Source organism: Capsicum annuum, chromosome 7 (genome assembly GCF_002878395.1).
Source record: "Capsicum annuum cultivar UCD-10X-F1 chromosome 7, UCD10Xv1.1, whole genome shotgun sequence".
Taxonomy (NCBI): Eukaryota; Viridiplantae; Streptophyta; class Magnoliopsida; order Solanales; family Solanaceae; genus Capsicum; species Capsicum annuum.
Window position 1 is genome coordinate 43,749,877 of NC_061117.1, and position 12,150 is coordinate 43,762,026.

General features: G+C 32.4%; 1 protein-coding gene across 1 annotated transcript in view; it reads right to left on the reverse strand.

The window, feature by feature from the left end:
- Positions 1-1,276: 1,276 nt before the first annotated feature.
- The window catches only part of LOC107877095 (histone-lysine N-methyltransferase ASHH1-like), a 25,432-nt gene continuing 14,558 nt past the window's right edge, over positions 1,277-12,150 (reverse strand). The window contains exons 8-9 of the mRNA XM_016723848.2: positions 6,512-6,546; positions 1,277-1,316 (exon numbers count right to left, since the gene is read on the reverse strand). Coding sequence (XP_016579334.2) covers positions 1,277-1,316; positions 6,512-6,546 — 75 coding nt within the window. The remainder of the gene's footprint in view (positions 1,317-6,511; positions 6,547-12,150) is intronic.

The window sequence follows — 12,150 nt, forward strand, 5'->3', positions numbered from 1 at the left end:
AACACAACCAGTTACATTGTCTTGAATTTGTACTTAGCCCTCACTCTATGAGCTTCATTAGGTCTTAAGACAATCTGAACCCTATTTTTCACTGCATACCTCCCCAAAACTTTTCTAAATTCATTAGGACCATTAAAAATCATACCAAGTTCAAAAACAATAACAACACAATCACCATCAAATCTGACTTCATTACTTCTTCTTCTTAGAAAATCAACACCAACAATAGCATCCTCATCTAACAAGTCAGTGCTATCAATACTATAACAGTCTGAACTATCAATATACTCTTCATCACCTCCTAATCTACCCATATATCTATCTTTCTTATTCCTACCAATATCTTGAAAACCTTTATCAATACCAGCTTCACCTACTGGTATTTTTTCTCTTGCTTTGGATTTTTTTCTTTGAATTTTTTTGCTTCTACTTTCAGCCCTAAAGGCTCTCAACTCTTCATCAATGTCTGAATCATCCTCATCAAGGATATCATCACCATTCAGATCTGATTCACTACTGGGAAGATATGTTTCATCACCATTCAGATCTTCATTAAGACTTCTATATTCATTCTCATCACTGCCTATATCAACTTCATCATTAGACTGTGCCCCTACTAAAAGAGGCAAAACATTTTCCACAATATCATCTTTATCAATGTCATAAAAAATATACACATCAAGGTCATCACAATCTTTTAACTCTTTCACAAACTCTAGTAATTGACCATCAGAAGTGATTTGAACTAAACCACCACCATCTATATATTGACAATATAACCCCTTAAGTTTTGAGTACCCTAGATATTTGGTGTAGGAAAGAAATTCATTAACACTGAAATGGTCTTTATCAATGGCAACAGCAAAGATATCTACCTCACCTTTATAATTAAGATTAGGGTTGGATACAATTGTTGCCCCGTGATGAAAATAGGTCAAAATATAGTTGTCCATTTTTGTAATAAATCTCCAAAGATTCTGCAAAAAAAAAAACTCAAAATACCCTAAAATTAAAAAGTACCAAAATAACCCTATATTATCACTGAAATCTCCAACATAAAGCCTATATCAGTGAAATCCCCAAAAAGGCAACAAAAAAACCCATAACTTATAACTGAAATCACAAAAATCATAAAAAAATCTAAAACGATAAATTCAACCCAGCACTATAATTTCAAGCAATAAATGGTTCAAATAGCCAGGAAAAATATAAACTTAAAGAAAAAATTTAGTTTGACCTTCAATTTCTTCAACTAAACTAGATTTCTTCAAACTCGTCACTGAAAATGAATCAGCGCTTTTATGCAAGCATTGTACCTGCAAAATACACCGTAAATAGTTACAAATCACTAACATTAAAAGATGAATCGAAGAAAAACTGAAAAAAATGACAAAACGTATAACGGGGAAAGTTTATGGTTTCAATCGAATTTTAGAAATTGGTTTTGCATTTCCTTTGTTTTCCCCCCTTTTAGTGGGTTAGGATGACATGGAAAGCTACTTCTAAGTGGCACGTTTTAATTGGCGTGCAAAATTCATGTGTATGGATTGAATACACGCGCCCAAGTTTTCTTTTAATTATGAAAAAAAAGTGTCAAAGTGGCACACTTGAAGGCCATTTTAGGTGTCAAAATGGAACAATGTCCACTTGAGGTATCTAACTGAAAAATCGTGTGTACTTAAGGGGGTTGCGTATGGGTTTGGCCTATTAAAATGGTTAACTAATACTAGAAGAGAAGTTGGCCCAAGTTCCTCTTTTTCTTCATAACTAAAAGCCATAATTTTTTACCTATGAAAGAAAAAATGGGACGATGAAGAATTCAAAGTTGTTGTCACCGGAGAGCACTGTTGTCACGTCGATTGATGGTTGAAAGTCGAAAATAAACTCGCTCAACTATTTGTTGCCGGAGGTTGAAGTCGTCGGGGATTGAAGGGAGAAATTTTGTAGAACTGTTGGTTGGGAGAGAGTTAAGAGAAACTATCGAGTGAGAGGGGAGAGAGGAGAGAGACGGTTCATTTGGAGAGGAGGGGTGTGAGTTGATTTGTATTTTTGAAAAGATTAGAAAGTTTTAAAAATATTAATCAAGTCCATAATTGACTTAATTAAGTTTCTTAATTATGTTTGACCCTTAAGTTGGTTGCCACCAATCCTTCATTCAAAACTTAAATGATATATTTCTTTCAATTTTCTCTAGTATGTGAGTAGGAAAAAATAATTATTCTAAAGATCTTCCTTCGGATTTCATTTCATAATAATTTGTCCTATATATACGATATTATGTTTATCTTTCTTATATTAATTTTTTGTAATAATTTCAGAAATATTTCCTCAGATTATGGACTTGGGTCAAAGCACACCTCTCTCTATTGAATTGTTCTTTTTTTTTCCCTCACTTTTTTTATGCTCAAATTAAAATTCATCGGTTTAACCATACATCCTAACGACCCAATCTTTCAATATATACGAATCAAACTCACTAATAATTCAAGATATTTCATTCATAACTTAAAATCCAATAAAATTAAAACCTGACCCTACAACAAATTTTAACACGATGTTCATTCTAAGTTCATTTTAAACTAAAACCAAAACCTTTAGTTATATTAAATTATAGGATATTACAGGCTGGACCTTTATAGTTTGTACTTTGTACATATGAATTTGAATTCGTGTCCAGTCTCTTTTTTTTCTTTTTCTTTTATGTTATAAAAAAGTATTACCAAACTTTTGTTATACATGGTCCTGTGTTTTTTGAATGAGTACATATAGCTTACGAAAATTTACTTAAGATTGAGGCATAATAGTAATAGTGTTCTTTATAACTTTATTATTGTAGTAGTTGGATGAGTACATATTCTATAAAAGCACTGTTTTAAGTTAAAAATTAAAGTAAAATAATCTAAATTTTAGTAGATACACCTTCAAAGATGTGAAATATTATCCGTTCGCATCCTTATTTCTATTGAGGTAAAGCTTCTGATATTTTGCTAGTTCTAATCAGGACGAGCATATAAATCTGCTTTGTATTTAGAGCAGTTTGCTTCGATCCTCTTCAATGCCAAGGCGAATTTCTTCATATACGGAGTTCAGCTTCGGGTAGCTTCATTTTTTATCCCCTGCATGACATTGGTAAAAGTGTTGAGAAAAATTACAAATAGGTTTCATTTCACAAAATGAGCAAGTATTTCATCACTAGTTTAACCACATATGCCAAACCCCCTCACAAGTTCACAAATGCACTGACAAGCATTTTGAACTTCCAAGTATTTTCAACAACACATATCACTATTCCACGTGTGAAAATTCTTAGACACTACAATTAGGGGTGTACAGACCAAACCGTCAAGTCAAACCAAATCGAAGAATCAAATGAAACCGAGAAAAAAAATCGACTTATGGTTTGGTTTGGTTGGTTTGGCGTTTGAGAAAATAAACCGATCATTCTTGGTTTGATTTGGTGTTAACAAAAAAAAAAGGTCAAACCGAATCCAAATCAAACCGGCATAATATATATATGTGTGTGTATATATATATGTGTCTGTGTGTATGTGCGTAGATATATATATACTAGTTTAGTCGCACGTGCCTCGCACGTGTAACGTTTGATTATTTAAAATTATATAATTTTATCTATTGCGAAGATTTTTAATAAAGTGTAAAAGTTCAAATCACTTTTCAAAAATCTTTCACACTTCAATGTAATAATGTAAACATAAACATTTACAAGTATATGTTGTCCAATTCCAAGCGGTTGATGATATCACTTTTACATTTGTGTACCTCTTTCCCTTGTATTTGGGTCTTTAAGTTGTAATATTTATCCATTAATTGTTAATAAAATAATCCAAAATCCAATATAAACTTAAAATCTAAACTTTTCACTCTTCATCTTATTTTTTAGTTTCAAGAGAGTTTTTTCGCTCCTCAATTTTTCATAATTGTGGTTTTTCATTAGCGCATGAGTGAAAACATACTTAATCTAAACTTCAATCACAATATAATTGTCAAAAATAAATATTATAAAAAAAACAAAAAAAATCGACTAAAACCTAAACCGAAAAAAACAATTTTATGTTGGTTTGATTTGATTTATAGTTTTAATAAACCGACATAATTGATTTGATTTTTTTCAATAGAAAACCAAATCAACCCGACCTATGTACACCCCTAACTACAACGATGCCGTTATGTTGTGTTATAAAATATGTGAAAACAGACAGAGTTGCTATGTTTCAACAGAGAAAGGGCTCAGGCTAAGAAAGGTATCGTCATTTAGACTTTGCACACTAAGTTCTGGCATGTTGTGTGCATAGAGCATTTGAATATAGTAAATACCATTTGTATTTACTGTATGCCATTATGTTGTGCTATCATTAGACAAACATATACCATTTCTTTGCTAGGAAACAGAAATTGCACTCGTAAATTTCTTATAGAGATGAGCAGTTACTTATGTTTTCACAAGGAAAGTACAAATGTCATCCTAAACTTAAGGAGTTTGGTTCTATGGTGCAGTTGGGTTTTCCCAGTACTACAAATAGGAACATCAATATACCGGATGTACAGAAGAATGAGAGTTGTGTTCCACGGCGAAGCACAATGCTCTTTCCGTTCCATTTTACTTGTTACAAATTCCCTAATTTATCTCTACCTTTATTTGTTATTTTTGACATATCAAGAAAAAATAATTTCTTTTTTCCTTTTTTACGTGTTTGAATTAGCTTATTTTTAGGTGTTTTTTGCTTATAAGCACTTTTTAAATTTTAGTGGTGTTTGGCAAAGTAAAAAAATGTTTTTAAGCACTTATTTTGACTTAAAAATAAGTGAGTATAAGTCAAAAGTCAAAAGTTGGGTAATACCAACTTATGACTTTTGACTTTTGGCTTATAAGCTACTTATTAAAAGTTCACAATTTAATAGGGGTATTATCATAAAGTATTCATATTATTAATTGTTTTTCTTAATCAATGTGTCAAATTGTGACATGTAAAATGAAACGGAAGAAGTATTAACCAAAACAACGTAAAACAAATATGAGAGTTACATTAATGGTGTACCACTCTTTAGAGAGCATACTTAGGCATGAGTATCGTTTTTTTTGTATAGAAGAGCTCACCAAGCTAAATGAAGTAGAAACATTAGCCTCTTTGTCGACCCATGGAAAAATACGAAAGAAAAAGTCAATAAAGCTGCCTACACGTGTTACAAAGATAATGTGATCATACCTCATATTTGGTAACTTCTTCTCATGTTTTCTTTTGATGCAAACATTCACTTGCTTACGGCTGGAAGATTTGACCTTCCGCTTGGGAATGCGCTGAGACTTCTTCCACTTGGAGATGCTCTGAGACTTCTTCTTCGTTGTTCAACCAGATCCAGTATTATAATTCTTACGTGTGCTATTTCTTGGTTCCACTATATATCTGCAGAAAGAAAACCAGATAAAATAAATATCCAAGACTTGGAAGGAATGAGTAAAGGCTGTAGCATCCAAACTATAGTATCATAGGCAATTTGCTCGAATGAAACTAAGCACTACCTGAAATTTCTCTTATTACTGTTAAAAAATAAGTGAACTACCTTAATTATAGTATCATTTAGTTAGCAAGTATTGCTCAAGTCATCCAACAAGGATCCAAATGAAACAAGCTTCATCATTGCGTTTTATGTTATTTGATTTGTCCCTTATTACTTAAACATGTAATATTTCAGAAAGGAGTATATTCTCTCTCTTTATCATGTTTCTTTCCCTTTTTAATGGAGGTGGTGTCGGTTCAACTTTCTTGCATCTACCCAACACATGTATTGGGTAAATATGCCCACCAAGGCATGAACAGATGAAAAGAAATCACCTAATTTGTTTGTCTCCCTTGGGATATGAACCCGAGACTTCATGGCTCTCCCCTACTTCGGGTCACATCCTTGGATGCTCTCTCCATACCATACATGTTTCATGCAAGGAGGACACTTAAGGCTAGCTACTAGGTATAAAAATGAGTATGACTAATAAGTCATTTCAGCGTTCCCACTTTTAAGATCATGGACATGATACTGCCGCATGAACCTGACTACTTCTACTTATGGAAAGGTCTGTTCATTTTGCATGTCCAGAAATATCATTTTCGGCTTATCCATAGATCAAACCAGGGACTGGGCTATTGTTGAAAGACAAGAAAAGTGGGATTAAGAATAGGGGAAGAGCAACTCTACTCATACTTCTGCTTAGGGAAAGACACAAGACACCTGATAAAACATGCAAGATCTCTCACTAAACCCTTGCCAATCACATTTATATATCTGACTGAGGTTTGGATGGTATCACTGATGTTTCGCTTTTACATAGGGAATCAAGATGTAGAAATAATGTAAGAGATCAGTTTCGGAAGAATTATCTAGAACCATACATACAATGCAAGACTACTTCAATTTATTATCAGATCAAAGCAAACCTGATTAACATAACCAGAACCTTAAGATTTGTACAAACTACAATAACAAAGTTGAACATCACCTGCCATTCGCATCATTCCAAACGTGGTTGTACTCCTGAGACAAGATAAAAAGGGAATAAACGAATAAGAAATGAGACCAACACTCACATCGAATTTAGAAGCATCTATTATGCCTCAGAAAACATGAGAAGAAAGCATATTCCAACACGTGAAGCTCGTTCCTCCCCCTTCGTTTACCAATATGAGCACCTTCTTTCTTGTTAAAAGTTGTTTTAAAGAATAATGCACATGATTTATTTTTTATTTTTCTCCAATTTTTTTTACATACAACTCCTAGTCAAATTGAAATTTCTATTTTTGGTAGGAAACAGATTAGGTGTTTCTATTATTTTTGGTAGCAAATTGGTTGTTTTTTATGGTAAATTTAACTTATTTTTTTGTTGTAATAGTGACTATTTAAGGAGGAGTTGATGATCAATAAAATATGCAGTTTTACCAGAAAAGAGAAATAAATTTCTCTGCGTCTCTCTTCTTCTAACTCACCTCTATTTTCAGCCTCTAAGTTCTTGGCTTTCCTTGCTATGTTATTTTAACAGTATTAAAACCAAAAATTAGTATCTAGAGCTATTTTTCTTGAGGCACCTGTGAGTGAAGAGATGGATTCTGAAAATAGTTTTTCATGAATGTCTTCACCCATTTTTTATAGTGAAAATTATCAATTATACGTTGTGAGGATAAAAACTTACTTGGAGGCTCTTGATCTATGGAATACTGTGGAAGAGGATTATAAAATTAATTCGCTGCCAAATAATTTCATCATAGCCCAAATCAAGAGTCACAAGGAAAAGAAAACCAGGAAGTCTATGGCGAAGGTAACTCTATTTGCTTCTGTTTCAACAACAATTTTTATAAGAATTATGTCTCACATCACCAAAAGAAATTTAGGATTATTTGAAGAAAGAATATACTGCAGATGAAAGAATTCGAGGAATGCAAGTACTGAATTTAATAAGTGGTTCGAGTTGCAGAGAATGAAAGACTCCGAGACAATCAAAGAGTACTCGGATAAATTACTTGGCGTTGTTAATAAGGTAAAATTACTAGGCACTGAATTTAAAGATTCAAGAATTATTGAAAAATTTCTTGTTACAATTCCCGAAAGATTTGAAGCATGTATAACTACATTGAAAAATACACAAAATTTGTTCAAGATTACCTTAACAGAGTTGTTAAATTCTTTTCAGGCACTGAAACAAAGGAAACTTATGAGGCATGATGGTATGGTTGAAAGAGCCTTAGTAGCCAACCACAAAACTCAGAGAAAGGGTAAAAATTTATAAAATTGCCCACCTTGTGAGCACTGTGGAAAATGGGTCATCCATCATAGAGATGTTGAAAAAGGCCAGACGCAAAGTGCATCAAGTGCAATCAACTTGGCCATGAAACAGTGATTTACAAAAGCCAATTTGAGAACCATGAAGCAGATGCACGTGTGGTTAATGAAGAAGAAAAAAAGACCATCTAGCTATTACAACATGTATCTCAAGTAAGGTTTCAATAAATTTTTGGTTGATTGATAGTGGTTGCACCAATTACATAACTTATAACAAGAGTTTGTTTAAAGAATTAAAGCCTACTAAAATATCCAAAGTTGGGATCGAAAATAATGGCCAGATTCTTGTTGAAGAAAAAGAAACTGTTGTCATCAAAATAATTTCAGGTACTAAAGCAATTTAAGATGTTCATTATGTACCTGATATTGATCAAAACTTGTTAAGTATTCATCAGTTGGTAGTAAAAGGATACAAAATATCCTTTGAAGATAAGCATTGCTTCAACAATGATGGTCTTGAAAAAAAGTTTTAAATATTAAGATGAGAGGTAAACATTTCTCATTTGATCTAATAAAAGATGTTTCTATAAAACATGAAAAAGATCATAGGCAGGAACGATTAGAAGATGATCCTCTAATTGAAAAAGCACAAGCAATATTTGAACCTCCTACGTTTAAAGAAGATTCCAATGTTCCTAAAGGAATTGAAGCAATGTAGGAGTTTTTTATGTTTCAGAAAAATAAAAGAGGGTAAGTTTAAATTCAAGATGCAAACGAAACAGGAAGACGTGTCAAAAGATTTAATAGTCGAGGGTTGCATTCAAGACGAGGAGTGAATTTAGTTCACTACAAGTCAAAAGATAAATTTGCAGATTTACTCACAAGGTCACTTTCGGTTATCAAGTGTGGAGATCCCAAGATAGAAGACCAAAATTTTGCAATTCCTAAAGTAAGGAGGAGTGTTAAAAGTTGCTTCAATAAATAATGCACGTGATTTATTTTTTATTTTTCTCCAACTTTCTTTTTACATACAGCTCTTTGTCAAATTGGGATTTCTATTTTTGGTAGAAAACTGATTAGTTGTTTCTATTATTTTTGGTAGTAAATAGATTTGTTTTATGGTAAGTTTAACCTATTTTTGATTGTAATAGCGAATATTTAAAGAGAAGTTGATAATCAATAAAATATGCAGCTTTACCAGAAAAGAAAAATAAACTTCTCTGTGTCTCTTCTCTTCTAACTCATCTATATTTCCAGGCTCTAAGTTCTTGGGTCTTCTTGTTATGTTATTTTAACAGTATTAAAATCAACATTTCTCATAAAATTTCATTTGAATTACTGATTCTACTACTTATGTTAGCTAGAATTATAGTTCATTTTAATTTAAGGTCTCAGTATTAGAACACAGTGCTCTCATCCTAAAAGATGGTAACAATTGGTTTATATGCTAATTTATAACACTTCAACAATGAGGCTTATTAATATCAATGAGAAACAAAATCTATAGTCCCGTTGGTCAATCAAACTTTAAATGAGAAAGCGGGAAGACATCTACTACATAACAAGTAGCAACAACAACATATTCAATAGAATTTCACGAGTGGAGAATGAAGAGGGTAGAGTTTATGCAGACCTTACCACTACAAGGCTGTTTTCGAAGGATCCTCTACTTGAGTACAGCATATCATAGCAGGTATGAAAAGAAAAACGACAATGAAGAAGACATAATAAATAAAAAGGAAACAATAACAATAACAGAATTGTGCGATAACCGAAATACACAAGCAACAAATTAAGATAGAAATTAAAAGCAAGATACTAAGATCCCATTTGAATAGGATTAAAAAAAATAGTTTTTTAGCTTAAGTGATTAAAAACTTAAAATAAGTACTTAAATTAAATGGAAAAGTGTTTGAATATAAGTGTTGAAAACTGAAAAAAAAAATTATTGATGTGTTTGATAAACAAGTGATATTACACACTTTTTTGTTGTTAAAATAACTTAAATATCCTTAAAGTTGTTAACACCATAAATAAATAAGGTGAATTATTTATAATTTTTAATTCTAAAATAAAATTTTTGTGCAAAACTCTGATGTAATGATAAATTTAGTGAAGACAAAGGAGAAAGATGAAGAGAAGTGGCAAAGAGAAAAAGAAAAAAAAATCATATATTTAAGGACTACAAGTTCAGGAAATTGCTGGAATCGGAGAAAAAAATAAAGGATAAAAAAGTAAATGTTTTGGTCAAACCTAAAAAATTTTAATCTAAAAAGCAAAAAACTAAAGTACCTAGTTTCTCACTTTTTGTTTTTTTTTAATTAATTTTTAGCTTTTTTTAAGCACGTTTTAATTTTACCAAAAACCCAAAAAAAAAACTAAAAAAGAGATTAAAAGCTGATTTGATCATATTTTAATCCTATCCAAACAGGCTCTAAGAGAATAAGGCTAATACTACGACAGGCACAATCAAGTCCCAACCCATTGAAAAAAAGACAACACTTCGTTACCTACTAACCTTCTAGCCTAATATTTTTCTATCCTAATATGCAACCTTCACACCCTCTTATCTAGGTCATGTCCTTCGTAAGCTAAAACTGTGCATGTACTGTTGAATCACCTCTCTATAATACTTTTTTGGCCTACCTCTAACTCTCCTCGTATGCAACCTCTCACACATCCTCACAGGGCAACATGTTATTTATCCTCTAATAATATTTAAGGTCATTATATTTTAGTATATTTTAGGCCCTTGGGATAATAATGACTGTGAGACATCGAGAATTTCACATTTGAGAAGTACAGGTCTTAACAGCGAAGAAGAAGATGATGTTATTTACAATATTTTCGGGTACAAAAATCTAGATATACATGTAACAATAACTTCAACACAAATTCAAGTCTAAGACTAGAACACTTATGAAGTTCCTTAACACCTTCAACACAAGATTATAAATAATCTATCCAAGAATTATGTTAATTTTCAGAAATGAGATGAAACAGAATTTTAAGGCCAAGTCCCCCGACTTCATGGAGTGTCCTTAAGGAATAATTCCCCTCACTGTACCCGAGGTTATGGAATCTTCCTCCTAGAATAAAATAGCTAAACAAACCAACTGTAGCGGTACCTCAAACAATTGGAATCTCTTCAAACTCACTTAATGGTTTGATTGATTACACAAAATATTTTTAAAGACAAGAAGAATTTGTACTTCAAAAAATTTTCGTTCCAAAACCTGTGAATGAAAGAAGATTTTTATAGCCTTCAGATGCCTCTTCTGAAAGGTGGCAATGGTTCACTTAAAAGGTGTAACCTTTCTAGAAAATCATGTCTGTTCGTCCAAAGAATGCGTCTTTTTCGAACAGGCGTATCATTTCATGAATCAGTGTGTCATTTCATTGAAGGATTGCATCCCTTCCAAAGTATCAATTCGCTTCTGCACTGCATTTCAAAACAGTGTTTCCGCCACTGCATGCATGCATCTAAATGGAGGATCAAAACATAAAAAAATTTATTACGTTTTTCCCTTTGATATTTTCGGATTAGATTTCTTTCAAATAAACTTTGTCCAAAAAGATAGATTTCATCAATCGATCATTTGTAAAATCCGAAGCCGAAGCCGAAGCCGAGTCAAGCAAGTAATGACGATGACGGCGCGAGGCACCATCTTGTTCTTGCCTCACTATCCATGTGGATAAAGTGCTTCTTATTATAAACACTTCATAGTTCCCTTCTTCCACCAATGTGGGAGAATTAGTGAATTTTCCCTTAAAAGAGTACACTTTCCATTTTAGTGTCTCTCTTTCTCTCCACTTTTTTTCTTTATTTTTCATGCACACTTTTCATACATATTGAACCCAACAATCCCCCACATGAATGGGGAATGACTACTTTTTCATAAAATTTTACGTACAAGTATATGATCATCAAGCAAAGAATGATTGCATCTGGATAAGTGGGTTTTCCTTTAAACTTTTCATAGTGAACATCCATCGGATGCACTCGGTCAATTAGTAGATTTGATATCTTTGAACCGTCGAGCTTTAATGTACTCTAGACAACACATGTCATACAACCAGCCTTTTACTATTTATGATTCTCAGGATTTTATTCTTTTCAACCATGAACACGTCCCGGTTTTATGAGAGCTTAGTGAATAGGCCTTTACTAACATTCTCCTTGAAGTGTCTTCTAGTTCTCCCTTACATAGGTGATTTCTGAATGTTCGATCCTATAGATTAAACTATTTGGTCAAATCTGCCAAATTTAGATAATCATTAAAAGACTTCACACCATAAGTCTTATCCTTGTTTACTAAACATTGTCTACATCATGAGAATGGGTTGGGTATTTGACAATGTTTA